At 42.6% G+C, this 20,627-nt stretch overlaps 1 protein-coding gene and 1 long non-coding RNA gene across 2 annotated transcripts in view; both read left to right on the top strand.

The window, feature by feature from the left end:
- LOC115105115 (cadherin-18-like) overlaps positions 1–17,328 on the top strand; it is a 228,250-nt gene extending 210,922 nt beyond the window's left edge. Inside the window, exons 11-12 of the mRNA XM_029626750.2 lie at positions 8,070–8,324; positions 16,481–17,328. Coding sequence (XP_029482610.1) covers positions 8,070–8,324; positions 16,481–17,016 — 791 coding nt within the window. The 3' untranslated portion in view covers positions 17,017–17,328. The remainder of the gene's footprint in view (positions 1–8,069; positions 8,325–16,480) is intronic.
- LOC135563764 (uncharacterized) lies at positions 5,002–6,662 on the top strand. Its single transcript, XR_010460471.1, has 2 exons — positions 5,002–6,078; positions 6,259–6,662. It is a non-coding gene; the product is annotated as an uncharacterized LOC135563764 (long non-coding RNA).
- Positions 17,329–20,627: the final 3,299 nt, after the last annotated feature.

Below are 20,627 nucleotides of genomic sequence, written 5' to 3'. Positions count from 1 at the left end.
CATTTCACTGTTTGTTTACACCTATAGTTTACAAAGCATGTGGCAAATAACATTTTATTTTATTTGAATTAAGATATCTTTTTTTCAGGTTTCAAAAGGGGTTGGTCTCATGTCACAATCTATTACCAAGGTTATTTTCAGTCTGTACTGTACTCACAGTGTTAGCAGCTAGTCAGAGTGTGAGTCATAGAACCCACCCTGCACGTACTGTTGACTCTGTACTCTATTTGATATCCTCTTCAAAATAAAAGTGCAAGTTGGAACCAAATAAGGTTATTGAGAGCGATGCCATATGGGAACCATTTTAGGGTCTCTGAATAACCATAAATGTGATGGTTCTTTGAAGAACCATAGAAAAATCCCAGACAAGGAATGTTTCGGCTCTCCAGGATCAGAATTGAATAGCCCTGCTGTAAGGGTTTAGTTGCATATTTTCCAGGGTTATTTGCATGTGAGTTTCCAGTACCAGCCATGACTGTATTTTGTAGTGACAGAGACATTGTTGTTGCATTCATTCCTTTCCTGTGGTTTTCACTGAGTCAGTTCCTAAGTGAATATCATTCAAATGTATATTTTAAGACAATACATATTTCGTAAGGCCTTCTTTTGATGTCCTAGTTTTATGCTAATATAGTGGCCTGAAACTCAGTGCATGCCACATCAGTCACATTTTGCTTGATCGAAAAGTGATGTTTAACTCCTTATAGAATCTATCCTGAGTGGGGATATCCAACATTTGGAAATATTCACCTGCAAACTGCATTCACAATTATTTCAGAAAGACATACATACATACATACATATGAGACTATATTAAAAATGTAAACTGGAACAACTATTTTGGTAACGGGTGCAATAAATTCAAGTAACATATTGGAATAGTTTAGAAAAATGTATGTTATTTATATTTGAGTAAAACAATATTAATGAACCAATCCATGTACATGCAAAAACACAGATATTGAAACAAACAATTCAAAAAAATCTACCTGCAATAGAGCACGCTGGGAAATATAACCATGATGTGCATGGTTTTGGTTCAATGCTGGTTGTTAACACCAACACAGGGTATGTTACACCACTGAGTGTTAATTGAACTCTTTACAGTTTTAATTCTACTCTTAAGTCAACACAAGAAAAGTCACACAAAAATATATACTAGATAACACTGGCTAATTTGCTGTGTGCTAGAAAGGGACATATAGTATCTGCAGCCTTCCATTTATTTCAAGAACCTTTCAGAGTTCAGAATAACCGTAGATGCCACATCAAGAAAACCCACAATTAACTCAAAGGTTCTTTATTAGGCAAGAGTTCTCCAAGGAACCTTAAGAGCTGAGGAAGAACCCTTTTAAGAATCCCCCCCCCCCCCCCCCCCCGTATAGAGTAAGCTCTTGCCTCTTTACAGCAGGCTCTTGCACTACTACAGAGGTTGGGAGTGGATGTCTGTCTGCCAGCGCCTAATACTTCCCATCTGTTGTCGTGAAATTTAAGAAAATTCCTCACACACACCCTCAGACAGACAACCCCTCCTCCTCCTCCCTCAACACCTCCTCCCTCATCCCTCTCTCCACCCCCAGTCTCCCTGTTATGTTCAAAATGGTCCTCATAGACACAACATCTTGGATTTTGCATCCCAAATGGCACCCTATTCACTTTATAGTGCATTACTTTTGACCAGGGACCATTGGGTACTATATAAGGAATAGAGTGCCATTTAGGGAAGGAATAGAGTGCTATTTGGGACAAATCCTGTGCCCTATCATTGCGTTACTGCTGCTGCAAACACTTTTACACTTTTAGCCATAAAAGCTAGGTTAAAGAAAACACACTGGCTAAGTGATACGTTCTGAACGCTCCTATTGTTAAGGGTGTTATGTCGTCTCTGGTTTCAGCTGACTGCCCGTTTCTGCGTTTTAAAACAGCCCTGAAAGCATTACGGATACTTCAGAGGCCCATTTCTCCTGTCTGCTTGCAACCCCATCTTTGCTGAATCTCTAAAGCTATTATAAAACCTGAATTCCATTGTGTGCTATTCTCTGTTCTTTTCAGAATGAGTAGTTATTATTTCATTATTTCACAATCAAAAAGCCATGGCGTAATTTATGTTGCAGTGTTTCATTAAACAATGTCTATGGGAAAGAGGTATGTAAGACAACAGCTGATGCACACAATGCAATCGTGAGTTGTAGGATCTGGGGCTCGTCTCAAATAATGCTGGTAAAGTAGCGCAGTGTATCCCACATTTTGTTACATTATCTACATAAAAAAAAGATAAACAGACGTTGCCTTTCCCAATGGTGATTTCCAATTACTCAACATTACATCCCTCTATGATCGGAGTTTTCTGTGCCACATCATTGCGGTGACATTTGCTTTTCTTCACTGTTAATTATCTAGAAGGCTATGTTTTCTAAACAACCCAGTTATTTGAATAGATCAATAGATTTGTGAAGGCCTTTCATGCAGAGGACCTTTTGTTATTCCAAGCTAACCAGCTTGGTAGAAAGCAACGCTGTCAAGCCATTGATATTTGGGCATTTTAATTAGCCTGTGTATCATTCTTACAACAATTTACCGCTGGTGCTCTATTTCTATCTAACATTTGAGACACGGTCATCTGGCTTAGCTTTTGGAGTATTTGTGCCAAAGAGTACTGTAAGAATCCAGTGTTTACGATAATTCTTAACTCCAAAATGTGCTTGTTTTGCTAACTTGGGTAAGACACTAAGACATTTATATCAAAAAGCCTACATTTAAAAAGCATCTATTTGCATGAGGCAGGTATTTGATGAAATGTGTTATAACATGCATTACAAAACATCCAGTGACGTAGCATGGCATAACATATTATCTGAGCCAGCTAGACATTACACAATCTGTATCTTTGAAGAAAGGTAATTTCCTATTGAGCTGACATCTGCAGCTTTCACCATGAATGCAGTCTCCACTAACGCGGGAATATTGCCTTTAGTCAAAATGACGCCAGTGGGGATGGCTGATGTTTAATGGGCTCTTAACCAACCGTGCTATTTTTCACATAGTTTTTTATTTATTTTGCACATAATGTTGCTGCTACCGTCTCTTATGATCGAAAAGAGCTTCTGGACATCAGAACAGCGATTACTCACCTTGAACTGGACGAATCCTCTTTCTTTAATGAGTCGGACGAGAGGGATTTAACTCCAGACACCCAAACAGGCCCTCATCCCCGTCATTTGCAGCAGAAAGAGACAGAGGTTTCGCGGAAGGAGATCGGGGTGCCTTGTGAGGATCCGGCGACGAGTGGCTAATCTGCCTTTGCCAAGCGTACTATTGGCCAATGTACAATCGCTGGATAATAAAGTGGACGAACTACAAGAACGTATATCCTAACAACGGGACATTAAAAACTGTAATACAGCCACGACTGTGTTTGTATTACAGGGACATTAAAAACTGTTCAGCCACGACTGTGTTTCACAAGTCGTGGCTGAACGACGACATGAATAACATACAGCTGGCAGGTTATACACTGTATCGGTAGGATAGAACAGTCGCCTCTGGTAAGACAACCAAGCTGGTCTGACCAGCATGATCTATCTGGTTATGATGCAGACCAGTATGGTCTAGCTGGTCAAGCTGGTCTGAACAGCATGGTCTAGCTCAGGCCTGGTCAATTATTTTCCATGGAGGGCCACATTAGATTATATTTTTGCCATCGCGGGCCAGAATGATATTACAGGATTATACATCATGTGTATGACTGTGTTGACAGATATATCTACTGTAAATCACATCCAGATATACTACTTAATTTACTGTTTTAACATGCACAGAAATAAACCACATCCATGTTCTCCTTTTGGTAGGTATTTTCATTATTAAACATTCAATGAACTACAAGGAGGGAAAAGTACACTGCATTCAGCACCACGGACAGAACTCTTGTTAACGGGTATGTACAAAAACACAAGAAAGAGAGAGAGCTCAACATTACATTCAAACTACTCAATCAGTGTCAGGAGTGAAGTCTCTGATGGATATTGACTAGAGCAGTAAAGTCAGGTATAGTTTCTGACATCGCTATGCACAGGATTGCTGAGAGGTGAGAGTCAGTAAGAGATGATCTGTGCCTTGACTTGTTATATTTCATCACTGAAAATGTCTGTTCACATACATATGTTGACCCAAACCGTACAAACAACTTCTGAGCATAACTCCTAATAATTGGAAAGTTTTGTTCATCGAGAGATGCATAGAACCTCGTAAGTGACATTATTTTGAATAGTTCTCCAATCACTGCATCAGACTGAAGATCGATAAGCTCAAGTTGCAGGTCAGTGGGAGCGTTATCCACATTGAAGGTGAAAAGAGAGGAAACCAACAGCATGTCATTTTCCAAAACTTTGAAATCCTCAAAAGGACGAGAAAACTCACCATTCAAAGCACGCAGCAGCAATGTATACTTCTCCCGCTGATCATCTGATAGGGAACAGACTAGTAGTGTCGGAAGGTAGGTGAGATTGTTGGCTTCTACTTGGTGGGTCAGGAGGAGAAATTTTCCATTGAAGGATTTGACAAGGCTGTACATCTGATGTGAAAAAATACCCTTCCCCTGTAGTTTGGAATTCAGTTCATTCTTGAGGGCCATTAATGTCTACAGGGAAGGCAAAATCAGCCATCCACTCTTTATCTTGCAGTTGAGGGAAATCCACATATGTTCTTTTAATTTGCAAAACTTGATTCCGCAGGCCGTAATGAATCAGGTCGCGGGCCGGCCTTTACCCAGGCCTGGTCTAGCTGGTTATGCTGGCAGATCGTTATGATTTCACTGGTGACCAGCCTTCGCTGTGTTTTGGTCACTTGTGACCAGCGTAAGCTAAAGCAAAAATAGCATCAAGTGACATTATGTTGACAAAAGGATGTTTAATTCCCATTGGAATCCAACCAGAGTGAATCCCAAAATCTGCATCCAGAATGACTACCAGGGTGAAAAGGATGATTTAAAGCAGTGGTCACCAAACTACGGCCCGCGGGCCGGATACGGCCCGTCAGCACATTTGGCCCGGCCCTCTGAACAATACCAGAGACGCTATCGAATTTTTTTCCTATTTGGCCTCCAGAAAAAAAATCCTAGGCCCGGCCCTGTCAAAGAGAGAACGGAATAATGGCGAAAAGGTTAGGTAAGAGAAAAATTTATTCAGAATGCAGGGTATTTAACCTGCAGTGGACAAACATTTTTTTTTTTGTTCAATGCAAAGAAAAGGCTGTTTGTCTCATCTGTCAAGAGACGGTGGCGGTATTCAAAGAATACAATCTTCGCCGACACTATGAATCCCGTCACAAAGACAAGTACGATAGCTTGCAAGGCCAAATACGAGCAGACAAACTCTCAAAGCTAAAAAGTGGACTACTATCTCAGCAGAATACATTTGTACGCCAAGCTCAGCTGAACCAGGCATCCGTTCGGGCCAGCTTTCGGGTTGCTAAACTGATAGCAAGAAGCGGTAAGCCTTTCACTGACGGAGAGTTTGTTAAGAAATGTATGGATGCTGTCGCGGAGGAGGTGTGTCCCGAGAAGAAAGATGCATTTAATGCCGTAAGTCTGTCGGCGAGTACAATCACCAGACGCGTTGAAGAAATCGAGAGTAATGTATATGCCCAGCTGCAGCAGAAGACGAAAGAATTTGACTTTTTTTCATTAGCACTGGATGAGAGCACGGACGTGCAAGACACAGCGCAACTGCTCATTTTTATTCGTGGAGTTAGCGCAAACTTTGAGATATGCGAGGAGCTGGCAGCCCTCCAAAGTCTCAAAGGGACTACAACGGGAGAGGATATTTTTGACAAAGTGTGCCAAACCATGGAGAAGTTGGACTTGGACTGGTCAAAGCTAGCTAGCAGTTTTTGGCAGCACGTATATCTGCGAGAAAACCTTTTCTCGCATGAAACTGCTGAAAACCCCGATGAGATCAAGATTGACAGATGAACATTTGCATCAGTGCTTGAGACTGGCTGTAACTAGAATGGAACCTGATATTCAACTTCTCACCAGCCAGATGCAGGCCCACAGTTCACACTGATGAACATACATAGGTAAGCTCACTTTTCTGACTTGAATGAGTCATTCTGAGCATAAACAAATATAATCATAATAAAATCTACTGGGATAAAATCCATCTTTACAACCATACTGGTAGTGAAATGTATTGTGCTGTGTAGGTGCTGTATCACTTAGTTCAGTTTCTCAACCTGCTTCTTTTGTGGTTTTCACAGGGAAGTTGATGAGAGAGAGCTGCAAACAGCGGTGTCTACAAGCCTACTGGAACCTACAAAAGGATTATAAGGAAGGAACACAAGAACTTTAAGAGACTGCTCATATGTGTCAGAGATTCTGCTCTGACAACTGAGCTGAACTTTTATCTGTTAAGATTGTGCATGGCACGACAGAAAGTTAATGTTCCATGGCTTTTTTTTCTATGAAGAACCCAGAGAGAGTTATTTAGTTATTATTTATTTCCTGTTTTTTCTGTGAAGAACTCAGAGAGGGTTATTTAGTTATTATTTATTTCATTAATAGTGTTATTATTTGTTTCCTGACTTTTTTTCTGTAAAGAACCTGGAAAGGGTTATTTGGTTATGTGTGGCTTTCTGGAAAACAATAAAAATTTTAAGCTCCCCTACGATCGTCACACTTTTTCTGTTACAAACTGACCCCGGCCCCCCATCAGAGAAGGGAAAAGTTATGTGGCCCTCACAGGAAAAAGTTTGGGGACCCCTGATTTAAAGCATCTAAACTGGAACAACCCTTTCAGTAATAGGTGCAATGAATCCACCTAACATATTTGATTACTTTAGATATGTTATTTATCTTTGTGTCACACAAGATCAATTATTTGATTAATTAATCAATCAGTGTACATGCAAAACACATATATTGCAATAAACAATTAAAAAAAATATCATATTCTCTTTTGCCAGCTGCCTGAATTTCCTCCTACTCCACTGTATGATACAGATTGTTAAAAGATTAGAACCAATAGACGTTCTGTCATTTTTCCCTTTGGGGGAAGCTTTTTGGGTGCCACATAGAACACTTTTATTTGTCCCTGCACACCAGGAGGCTCTCATGGAGTCTATATTATCTTGGATCTGGGCTTCAGAAATGCAAGCTATGATCGTGAATACCAAACATCACTCTCTCTTTCTTTTCTTTATCTTACAGCTCTCTCTCTCTCTCTCTCTCTCTCTCTCTCTCTCTCTCTCTCTCTCTCTCTCTCTCTCTCTCTCTCTCTCTTCCGCCCCCTCCTGTCTTGCTGATAGTGTGATACGGCGAGTCTGAGTTAATAAAGCTTGAAGTACGTGTTGTCATTCCGACTGTCAATCATTGTAATTATTCCATAGATGGAGTAGAGATTAGAGTGTGAGGTGGTGGAGGTCTAGGGACACTAGTTTGGTAGCTACTACTTTACACTACAGTGCCGTCTGTATGGAGGAAGTGTTTTCACAGTGAAGAGAGAGGAGCCAGTGCCTCTCGCAACCTCCACTGGAATATCTCCTTTACCTCCTTTATTTCCCTTTTTCCATCTTTCTTTCATGTCTCTTTCCTTCCTGTCTTACCTTTATTAGTAGAGTGGCCTCGTGAATGTTCAAGGTGAACTGCTTATTTCGTGGTTTATTGGAATGACTCGGATATGAACTATAACAGGGACAAAAAGTAAACAACAAGCAGAGTTAACAGACACAGAGAAAGAGACATTTACCAGCTTGAAAGAGACAAGAAGTATGTATGTGTATATCGGTAGACTTGTGGAATAGAAGAATTGTCTATTTCAAAGTGAAAGTACATTTGCTCGCTGTCTCCATTAAAAATCCATCTGTGGAAGTGGGTTAGAATGGAGCGCTCTGGACAGAATCCCCCCTAATGGGAAGTGCGGCCTGGGTAGCTAGTCGTCCTGAATGAGTCCTCTCCTCTAATTTGTCCTAATGAGTGTATTTTCTCTCTCTCTCTCTCTCTCTCTCTCTCTCTCTCTCTCTCTCTCTCTCTCTCTCTCTCTCGCTCTCTCTCTGTCTCTCTCTCGTTCCAGACAACACGGCCAGTATCATTGCGCGCCGGAGGCGGTTCAGCCGACTGGTCCAGGAGTTGTATGAGCTGCCCATCGTGGTGTGGGATGGTGGTGAGCCGGCACTGAGCGGCACCAGCACTCTGACCCTGCAGGTGTGCCCATGTCAGTGGAACGGGAGGGTGCAGACGTGCCAGGATGAGAGGGGCCTCCTCTCCTCGGCAGGCCTCAGCACGGGGGCCCTGATCGCCATCCTGCTGTGCATCGTCATCTTGCTGGGTAGGTCTTTCCTGGGTCTTTGTAACATCAAGCCTAAGGGTATGGAGGAGGTTATGGGCCACCTGGAAGGCCCCCCACCTTTGGGCGATTATTGGTGGTGATGATGGATGGTATGGGTGCAGGCCTAGATGGCATCACGCTTTAGGGCATGTTTTTGGAACACCCCGGGGGCATCTTGTCTGAGGGGCAAGGTGGTGAAGGGTATGGGTGTTAAAAACACCAGAAGACAGGGTGAATTGTAAGGAGTAGAGCAGCAGGAGGAGGAGTGGAGACCTCACAGAAGGAGGGATGACAGACCAAGGGTAGAGGAGGAGATAGGGAGAGAGATGAATGGAAGGGTAAGGAAGGACACAAGTGGGTTTTAGAAAGAGGGAGGCTAGGGACAAGGTCAGGATGCTGTAGAAGTGGATAACAGAGAGTTAGTGAGATTGAGCCAGATGGGGAGATGGATGAGTGAAGAAAAATGGACTAAGAGGAGAATATAAGGAGGTAAAGGAAGGGATACAAGACTTTAGAGATCGTGGCACAGAAGGGGGGTAGAGCTGTGTTAGACCTGTCCAGAGATCTTCTGATGCTTTCTATTTCCATAGAGTCAGGATAAACACACTATTTAGGTTAAATTAATGTGTTGTCTAATAATAAATGCTTTATAATCAGAGATCACAGAGAATTCATGTGCCACAGAATTCATGTGAATTTCAGCATAGGGGAAACGGCACTGCCCCCACTGCCAAATACCAACAAAGTGCCTCTCCAGAGCAAACAGAACAGCGGTAGGACAGTGAAGAGACTGTGTATAATGAACAGAATCAGCCATCACCCACTCACCCCATCTCCCTTAATTGTCTGTGGACATCGGTGCGTGAAGGTGATGAATATTCATATCAGTCTCACCACGGCTTTGTCAGAGACTGAGGCACCCAGCAACTAAATGCCATCATCACTGTTTGAAGCAAACACATGAGTGAGAGACCGCAGAGTGAGAGACTGCAGAGTGAGAGACTGCAGAGTGAGAGACTGCAGAGTGAGAGACTGCAGAGTGAGAGACTGCAGAGTCAGAGACTGCAGAGTCAGAGACTGCAGAGTCAGAGACTGCAGAGTGAGACTGCAGTGAGTGAGTGAGTGAGTGAGTGAGTGAGTGAGTGAGTGAGTGAGTGAGTGAGTGAGTGAGTGAGTGAGTGAGTGAGTGAGTGAGTGAGTGAGTGAGTGAGTGAGTGAGCGAGTGAGTGAGTGAGCGAGCGAGCGAGATACTGTCTGGTGCAGGAATATTGAGATAAGGTGGGGAAGGAATTGTTAGTTTGATACAAAACTGTTTCATGCCAAGAGAGAGATTGACTGAATGGTCTTACTGTAATGAGCCATCCTCATTATACTAAAAAACACCACAAACACACAATCACATTACACATTACATAACAGTACAATACACCCTTCAGCACCACATTACAACAGTACATCTAGCCCCCCCCCCCCCCCTCTCCAGCTATAAAGACAGCCCCCTTGAGCCCCCATGCCTCCGGAAACATCTCCACACTGTTGATCATTTTGTAAATCTTGAACTCAAACCTAAGACACGCAGAGACCATGCATTTGAATAATAACACTGGATCTGATGCCCCCGTCAGTCCCACCTGCTGTGCCAACTCTTGGGCAGTTTTCCACCCCCCCGGCAGCCGTAGGTCTGCTAGTCTCTTGATGCTTGCTGCCATTATACGTCTGTGCAGGGTGGCTGAATGACCAGACCTCAAAGGGATAAGTGGGTCGTGGAAAATGGGCTCCTCCCACACCCATGGCCCAGGCACCATACCCCCCCTCTCGTGTGGGTCTCAGCAGTTGCCAGGCCCTCAGTACTGCAGCACAAAAATCAGAGACCACTGCTATGTCTCTCCGGGCGCATTAGGAAAAGCTGCAGATCTAGCCCCAAACCACCAGCCCTCCTCAATAGAGCACATGCTGGTTGAGTACCTTCTCAACAAAGCACAGTATGGTAGAGTACCTTCTCTGCCGCTTTGAGTCGGATCCCTTCCACCCTGCTCTCCAGGTCCACCAGGCCTTGTCCCCTCTCCAGGTACAGAACCGCCGCCCTCAGCCAGTGACGCCCCGACTAAAAAAAATCCACTAACTTGCACTGCAGCTCCGCAAGCAGACGATTGAGAACGGCCAATTTATGCCATAGGGAGGATGCTGCCAAGTTGTTGATGATCAGCACCCTCCCTCTGTATGACACTTGGACAGGAGCCACCTCCACTTCGTCAACCTTGACAGCACTGCTTGTGACACACTCCTTCCCAGTTCTTCCTAACCCACCCCCCTGAGCCCAGACACCCCAAGCATCTTGAGACCCTCACAGCACACTGCAACCCCCTTCGAAACTGCAGAGGTGCCCTGTCCCTCCATGCCCCACATAACAGAGCCTCACTCTTGCTTCGTACACCCTCAAACTATTTCTTGCTCATTCTTAACCAACACTGAGACATCATCAGTATATGCTGACACTGCTATAACTGTCGCCAACCCTATGCCTGGCTCACACACTCCCTGTAGTCTCCTGAGTAACAGGCCCAGAAAGGACAGAATAACAAGAGTGTATGGCGGCCCCGATAGAGGGCATCCTTGGCGAATGCCCTGCCCTATCCAGACTGGCCTACTGAGCCCTCCCCCGACCTTGACCATACATGAAGCCCCAGCATACAACACTTTAACCCAGGCCACAAAATTCTCACCATAACCAAATAAGACAACACATTGAATACATATCCATGGTCCACCCAATCTAAGGCTTCCTCCTGGTCCAAGGTAACCATTTAAAAATGTACATTTGAAAGCCTTGACAGGCATGTCCCTAATTATGAACAGATTATCAGTGATTGAGCATCCTGGTGAAAAACAAATGTCTTGTGCCAATGACTGTTGAGAAGAACGTTTCAACATTGGAGTACAGGGCTTGGCGTGTCTCTCGAGGAGGCTAAAAAGAGATTTCAGCTTGGAAAAGTTGAATATTTTCAGGAATTGGGTAATTGGGGAGCAGGATGGGAGGGGAAGAGAGAGGAGGTTCAAAAGACTGAGGGATGCAGAGGATGGGTTTGAATCTGTTGAAGCTAGTAATAACAAGGGAGAGGGTTTGTCGAGGAAGATTGGTGTTAAATCCAAACATAGCGAGCCGGACACCAGTTTGAGTTCTGGAGATGAAATGGAAGGGGTAGAAGGTGTTGTTAGGCGCTCGGAGCCCAAGCCTTGCATTGATGGACATGGTTATGATAAAGATAGGTTTGGTCCAGTGGGAGTGAGATTTTTGAAGTTGGATGGAAAAGATGGTGGGTACCAACACACACACACAGTACTAAATTCTTTACGATGGCAGCCATGTTTGTTTCGGTTTGACAAGCAGAAATTGACAAATCCCAGAATACCATTCCCTTTAATTAAGACGCAAATAAACAAAGTCAAAGATGGCTGCACCCATTGCCCGAATAAGACCAACTTAGTTTGTTCACTTTGGCATTTATTACAAATCTTCGATGTGCTTGTTAAAATGTCCGATGTGATTGTATACAAGAACTGAACCACATGACTTGAAAAGTAATTTGACTGTTTTTAACAAATTACAAAGCAAATAGTGTTATCACCTCAAAGATGATCAATACAAGCCTACTGCCTAGCCTAGCCGTAGGGAGAAAGCTAAAACAGCTTGCCAGATTTGAATTTTTTTCGGGGGGTTTCTAGTCAGTAATACTTGAAGTTTACAGTGCATGTCAGAGCAAAAAAAAGCCATCAGGTCAAAGCCATCAGAGCTCAGAGACAGGATTGTGTTGAGGCACAGATCTGGGTACCAAAACATTTCCGCAGCATTGAAGGTCCCTAAGAACACAGTGGCCTCCATCATTCTTAAATGGAAGAAGATTGGAACCACCAAGACTCTTCCTAGAGCTGGACACCCAGCCAAACTGAGCAATCGGGGGAGAAGGGCCTTGGTCAAGGAGGTGACCAAGAACACGAAGGTTACTCTGACAGAGCTCCAGAGTTCCTCTGTGGAGATGGGAGAACCTTCCAGGAGGGCAACCATCTGCAATCAGCACTTTATGGTAGAGTGACCAGACGGAAGCCACTCCTCAGTAAAAGGCACAGCCTGCTTGGAGTTTGCCAAAAGGCACCTAAAGACTCTCAGACCATGAGAAACAAGATTCTCTGGTCTGATGAAACCAAGATTGAACTACTTGGCATGAATACCAGGCATCATATCTGGAGGAAATCTGACACCATCACTACGGCGACGCATGGTGGTGGCGGCAAATGTATATATTTTTTACTTTCTTTCCTTTCCGGCCCACAGGATGGGTTGTTAATGTTTGTCTCTGTGTTATGATTATGGTGGTTAATGCTTTGTATTTGTGTACCTTTAAAAAAAGTGGGAGCCCACGGCTGGATGAGCGCTAACTATTAATTTACATGAATTTTACCCCTCAAAAATATATATAGATTTGGTGACAAAATCATGTCATTAGTGCGCAGCAATACTTTCTCGACTCATTTCTTTCATGATTTATTTGAGAAATATTGCATCAATCGCCTTAGCTAGATGTAAAATTGCACGACTAAGACCTCCTTAGCAAAAATGTAGAAATGATTTACAGGTTTATTGATTTATCTTAGATTGATTCTGTCTATTTTAAGGAAATTACTATTTGGAGGAAAGGGCTATGTTGTTGCCATGGTAACCGAAGAGGGACTAACAACAGTACCTGCCGGGGTACGATATACAAACATAACACACCCACATCAAACCACAGCCCCCAGACAACTCTTGTTTGGGTAAAGTCTTGGCCGCTAGCATATCTTAGTGAGCAAAATTCAAAGCAAGGCCAAATGAGTAAGTGCAGTCGACCTTTAATCAATGTACATGCAAAAACCGATATTGAAACAAACCATTCCAAAAATCTGCCTGCAATGAGCATGCTGGGAAATATGATAATGATTGGAGTAAAATTCTGTTTATTTATGGCAAGAACAAAAAATATATTTTCCAACCCATATGATCTAGTACACAAAACATTTACAAATATAATGGTATAATATTTTTTTTAAACATTGTGAATGAATATGCCTTTTCATACTTCGTAATATGTCCATATATCATTAAAATCTGTTTTAAGAACATGTACTCAAAATATTTTACCTTCTTCACCAAACATACCATGACATTATTGATAGTCAAACAGACAAGGGAGAAGGGCTATGTAAAGGCCTTGATTTGGTTGTTCTGAGCATATGCAATGTGTCTGACGTAAAACAAATGTTTGACTTCCACACAAAATGACTTATTTTATTATTTTAGGCTTAAGGAAGTGTGTAGATCGCATACTTTATCTTAGAGCTATTTAGATCTGCCTGCTCAAGACAAGTTCAGTGATGGCTTTGCCATGTCTGTGCCGTGAAGCAGTCGAGCTGGATACATGTTCTTCTGCTCCTTTGACGTAACATTGGAGTGAAGTGATATAAATTGATATAATGATGTAGCCGACCACCAGCAGGAGGCAATACACATTTATTCGACAGAGGACATTGACATGGTCCTAGGAAGCTCTAGATGGCTGTCTTCTGATTTATAAAATGGTGAGAAATCAACCAAATTTGTACTGTAAACATCTACATAGTAATTCTAGTGCCCAATTTCGGGGCTATCAACTTAAGAGGTTAGGGAAAACCAGTTAAGAACCCGATTTTTAACAAGGTCGTGACCATTAGGAAAAAACAAAATGTTCCGCCTCGACCTAGCTCAAAATCTAGGCATCGAATAAGAAGACTACAGCCTTCGTAAAGGGACCATTGAATTTGCCATGTTTCAGAAGTCACAAGTTTGTATGTGTAACAGTTTTTATTAAATGAATAATTTATTGCTCTCATGTGCCCAATCAAAACCAACTATGTGCAACTTTTTTTAAAGCATTTCTGACCACAGTAATATCTTTTTCATCTGAATCTCAAGAGTTCTAAAACCGGGTACAGCAACTCGGTTGCTCAACAACTCAGCATCACAAGCCTTCCCTCGATGTGTCACTGTTGTCGCTTTGGTGTGATAGTGATAGCATTGGGCTACCATAGGTTGTGTAAGTTGTGTGGTTGTTTTACAACAACAAAAAAGTAAAATAGGTGGTAAAACAACAACAACATCATTGCTTGCTTGTGTGACCTGTGTGTAGTCCAAATAAAATGAAATGCTTGCTAACACGTTTAGCTGCGTCAGTGGTTCCCAACCAGGGGTACTAGGACCCCTGGGGGTACTTGGCCTAACCACAAGGGGGTACTTGAGAAGACTCATGAGACCATAGACTTACTAGTAAAATGCACATGGGGGGGTACTTCAGGGGTACTCCGGGCAGTCTTAAATTCAGTTAGTGTTACACTAACCCGAAAAAGGGTGGGAACCACTGAGCTACATGATAAAATTAGTCTGTTTTCAACAAATCAACTGTTTTAGATGGTTGTCTTTTAACCAAGCAAGATAAACAAATGTTCAATCAGCACTGAGTGAATGAACAAAAAAAACGTTTTGGAACAAATGCTTCCTATCATCACCAGTGTCCATTTAAATAGACTGTCAAGTTAACATGTTTACGACTGGGTTTGTTGCGTAATGGTTAGCGTTACCACCTAGGGCTCTACATTTTCTCATTTATAGTTTGACAGGCACACACACACACACACACACACACACAAACACAAACACAAACACAAACACACACACACCCACCCACACACGTATTTACATTTATTAGGTGGCTCTTAAAAGAGCCTTTGGGTTCGTGGAGTGGCAGGCAAGTGACTGAGTGTGGTGGTGTATACTACTGTGTGCGTCTTGCTAGAACGGAGCAGAGACCTGGGCCAGTTTCCACAAAGCATCTCAGAAAGGGTCTTAGGAATCCTGTTAACCTGATTTAAGGCTAAATAAATCCCAGTTTAGAGTATGTTTTAGGATGATGTTAAGACACTGCCCAGACAAACTCTGAGCTAGGAGTAAAATCAATTCTTAAAGGTTTCTCAGCTGGTAATCATGACAGTTTGAGATATTTAGGAGACCTCATGAGCTGTCCAAACCAGTTAAGAGTTACCATCAAGCATCTTAATAATATAATAATGCAGCAAGTCAATGGTTCCGGCGCCACATACAGTTGTTTTTAGTTGTTAAAGTAATGTTTTAATATTTCTGTTTTGATATGATCAATACATAAATACTCTAGACCTACATACAACAGTATCTCTTGCGGTTTTGACAATGATTTCACAATGCTAATTTCCTATTACATTAAAATATGTAATGTGCAAAAATAAAGAATTGGCCCTTAACAAAAGTAGTGAACTATATAGAGAATAGGGTGTCATTTGGGACTCAGCCTATAATGAGAAGATTCACATCAGCATCCTAGCAGCTTGCATTCAGAGCATCCTCACAGCTAATACTGATGACTGCTAATGTGAAATACTGATTTACAGCTCTGCTCGCTTCTGTGTATAATCAGGAATTAATATGTATTATAATAAAAAGAAGGAATGTTTCAGGGCCTATATTCCAAATGGTACTCTTACCTTTATAGGGAGTAGAATGCCATTTGGGACAAAGACAGAGCTTTCATTTTGTTAGCTGTTTACGACCCAAAACATGCACATTTTGTATGACTTAATACATTACATGCAAACACCACATGCAGAGCATGGAATTAGCATGCGACCAGGCTTGGATATTGTGCTGAAACGCAACTGCTACAATAATGATGGGGTGTTGTTAAACCAACCGTTTTGTTGATGTCTTCATTACAGTCATTATTGTTGTTGACATGGCTTCTCTACATGTCTCATTTTCTAATTTTATCGATCATCGTTCTGTTCATCACTCTCTGGAGTGGCATTGTAAAACCACCATTTTGTTGATGTTTTTTCCATTATTGTTGTTTCTGTTGACAGGGTGTCTCTGCTTGTCACGCTCTTCTGAAGCGATCGTGGCTCTGTTCATCACCATTTTGTTGTTGTTGTTATTGACATGATATCTCTGTTAATTTCTCTCTTCTTGCAGCGGTTGTGATTCTCTTCACTGTTTTTTTGATGGCATTGTTGATATTATTGTTGTTGTTGTTGACACAGCATCCGTCCTTGTCTTCCTCCAGTGATCGTGGTTCTGTTCATCACCCTGCGGCGGAGCAAGAAGGAGCCCCTCATCATCTCAGAGGAGGACGTGCGTGAGAACGTGGTAACCTACGACGACGAGGGCGGCGGTGAAGAGGACACTGAGGCTTTCGACATTATTGCCCTGCGGAACCCCGCCGCCGCTGAAGAGCTCAAGTTCCGACGGGACGTCCGGCCGCAGTCGGCCCGACAATGTGGCAGGCCGGCGCAAGGCTGCCACAGTCCCCCAGAGCTGGACCAGGTGAATGTGCAGAAGTTTATTAAACAGAGACTGGTGGAGGCAGACATGGACACTGGTGGGCCTCCCTATGACTCCCTCCAGACCTATGCATACGAGGGTCAAGGGTCGCCCACAGGCTCCATCAGCTCTCTGGACTCCCCAGGAACACACTCAGAACAGGATTATAACTACCTGGATGACTGGGGGCCCGAATTTCAGAAACTGGCAGAACTCTACGGGGAGGATATGGATGTGGCAGAGTTGGATGTAGCGATTGCAGTGACAGTGGCGACCTAGACTCTCAACGTCTGTCACAACGTCTGTTAAACTAATCCTCTCTCTCTCTCAATCCTCCTCCTCAAATCATTTTAAAACAATGAAACAGAAATGCTTTTGAACTCATTCCAGCTGATCTACTTTTACTGTTGAATAACTGACTGCCCCTTTTTTCAGTTTTCCTTTTGGATCATGGGTCTAATATGCAGAAGAATTTAATCAGATTTCGTGGATGGAAAAATATTAAGGATTAACGGAAAAAGGAAAATATTTTCCCTGGTGTATATTTTTTATTGCTCAATAAAGTCCTGAATTCCATATGAGTGGATATATGTGAAACGGAGTGTCAACTTTTTATTTTTTATTTAAAGTTGCAAGTTGGAACCAAATAAGGTTATTAAGAGCGGTGCCATAAGGGAACCATTTTATGGATAGTAATCATACAAGTATCATACAAAAATCAAAAAACAGAAATGTTTCCAGAACCAGAATTGAATAGCCCTGCTGTAGGGTTTTAAGCCTTTTTTGCATATTTCCCAGGGTGCCTTTCGAGTGCATTTTAAAGTTACCAGTACCACCCATAAATCTGTTTGCTAGTGCCAGAGAAATGCTTGTTGGACTAATTCATTTTTTTCCCTGTTGCCTTTAACAAGTGAAGTTATAAATGGATATATTGACGTTTAAATTGTATTCATGAAGACAATTCATATTTCATAAGGCCTGCTTTTAAGGGCCCGTTTTTAGCCTAATATAGTGGCCTAAAACTCATGGTTGACAGGCCACATCAGGCCAGTAAGTCACATTATACTGAATTGTAAAGTGGTAAGTAATTCCTATTGGAAAGGGGATGGCCAACATTTGGAAATGTACCCGTAACCTCCATTCACAATGACTGCCAGGGTTCGGACGACCAGGATATGAGACTACCCCAAACAACTAAACTGGAATAATCATTTCAGTAAGGGGTTCAATAAGTCCAAGTAACACATTGCAATAGTATAGAAAAATGTATGTTATTTATATTTGAGTAGTATAAGATTATTAATCAATCAATATAAATGTAAAAATCTAGATATTGAAACAAACCGTTCTAAATATCAGCCTGCAGTAGAGCATGCTGTGATATATGATAATGATGGGTGTAGTTTTGGGTTAACTCTGGTTATTAACACAAATACTGAGGTTATTTTACACCATTGGATGTTAATTTAACTCTTGAATCGAAGGCTGACCCTATTTAGTCAACTGCTCGATTGTTTGGTTGACCAAAATTGTTTTAATTGACCAGAAGCATAGAGAGAGAGAGAGAGAGAGAGAGAGAGAGAGAGAGAGATTTGCCACCTTTTTTTTATCAAAATGCGTTTTTTGGGCAGAAAAGCCCTCTCCAACATGTGACCTTTCATGTGCCTTAATAACAAACTTGAATGCTATCTGTAAATACGAATACAATTGTTAAATTACGAGTCCAATTGGTTTAGCCACAGAATAAGGTATCAACCTTTCCGCTAGCCGTGATTGGCTGAGATAATGAGTGGGCTGGACATGACGAGAGATGAGTTTGGATTGGTCTGCCATATAGCACGCATCTGTCTATTTGAGTTAGTCAATATGTCTAGGTACAAAAATGGCTCCAACAGAGATGGTCGCTTCGCGTTCTTAGGAAACTATGCAGTATTTAGTTTTTTTTTATGCATTATTTGTTCTTACATTGTTACCCCATGAAATCTTAAGTCCTATTACGTGCAGCCGGGAAGAACTATTGGACATAAGAGCAACGTCAACTTACCAACATTACGACCAGGAATACAACTTTCCTGAAGCGGATCCTCTGTTTGGACCACCACCCAGGACAATGGACCTAATGCCAGAAACTGACCCAAAACAACGGCACCGCAGAAGGGGCAGACGGAGCTGCCTCCTGATCAGGCTCCGTAGACGTGCACATCGCTGACCTCTCCTGAGTATACTACTCGCCAATGTCCAGTCTCTTGACAACAAGGTAGACAAAATTCGAGCAAGAGTTGCCTTCCATAGAGACATCAGAGATTGTAACAGTCTATGTTTTCACAGAAACATGGCTCTCTCGGGATATGTTGTTGGAATTGGTTCAGCCACTAGGCTTCTCCATGCATCGTGCCAACAAATATAAACATCTCTCTGGGAAAAGGAAGAGCGGGGGTGTATGCTTTATGATTAACGATTCATTGTGCAATCATAACAACATACAGGAACTCAAGTCCTTCTGCTCAAATGACCTAGAATTCTTTACAATCAAATTCCGGCCATTTTACCTACCAAGAGAGTTCTCATCATTTATAGTCACAGCTGTGTACATTCAACCTCAAGCGAACACCAAGACGGCCCTCAAGGAACTTCACTGGACCCTATGTAAACCAGAAACCATATCTCCGAAGGCTGCCTTTATTGTAGCTGGGGATTTCAGCAAAGAGAATTTGAGAACAAGGCAGCCGAAATTCTGTCAGCATATTGATTGCACGACTCGCAGGGCTAATACTCTCGATCACTGCCACTCTAACTTCTGCGATGCATACAAAGCCCTCCCCCGCCCTCCTTTCGGCAAATCCAACCACGACGCCATCTTGCTCGTTCCATATTATAGGCGGAAATTCAAACAGGATGTATCGGTGAGGAGAACCATTCAACACTGGTCTGACCAATCGGAAGCCACGCTTCAAGATTGTTTTGATCACGCAGACTGGAATACAGTGAGGGAAAGAAGTATTTGATCCCCTGCTGATTTTGTACGTTTGCCCACTGACAAAGAAATGATCAGTCTATAATTTTAATGGTAGGTTTATTTGAACAGTGAGAGACAGAATAGCAACAACAGAAATCCAGAAAAATGCATGTCAAAAATGTTATAAATTGATTTGCATTTTAATGAGGGAAATAAGTATTTTGACCCCTCTGCAAAACATGACTTGGAGGCAAAACCCTTGTTGGCAATCACAGAGGTAAGACATTTCTTGTAGTTGGCCACCAGGTTTGCACACATCTCAGGAGGGATTTTGTCCCACTCCTCTTTGCAGATCTTCTCCAAGTCATTAAGGTTTCGAGGCTGACGTTTGGCAACTCGAACCTTCAGCTCCCTCCACAGATTTTCTATGGGATTAAGGACTGGAGACCGGCTAGGCTACCCCAGGACCTTAATGTGATTCTTTTTGAGCCACTCCTTTGTTGCCTTGGCCATATGTTTTGGGTCATTGTCATGCTGGAATACCCATCCACGACCCATTTTCAATGACCTGGCTGAGGGAAGGAAGTTCTCACCCAATATTTGATTGTACATGGCCTCGTCCCTTTGATGCGCTGAAGTTGTCCTGTCCCCTTATCAGAAAAACACCCCCAAAGCATAATGTTTCCACCTCCATGTTTGACGGTGGGGATGGTATTCTTGGGGTCATAGGCAGCATTCCTCCTCCTCCAAACACGTCGAGTTGATGCCAAAGACCTCCATTTTGGTCTCATCTGACCACAACACTTTCACCCAGTTGTCCTCTGAATCATTCAGATGTTCATTGGCAAACTTCAGACGGGCATGTATATGTGCTTTCTTGAGCAGGGGGACATTGCGGGCGCTACAGGATTTCAGTCCTTCACGGCGTAGTGTG

The sequence above is a fragment of the Oncorhynchus nerka genome, linkage group LG22, assembly GCF_034236695.1.
Source record: "Oncorhynchus nerka isolate Pitt River linkage group LG22, Oner_Uvic_2.0, whole genome shotgun sequence".
Lineage (NCBI taxonomy): Eukaryota > Metazoa > Chordata > Actinopteri > Salmoniformes > Salmonidae > Oncorhynchus > Oncorhynchus nerka.
This window is presented reverse-complemented; position numbering and strand designations above follow the sequence as displayed.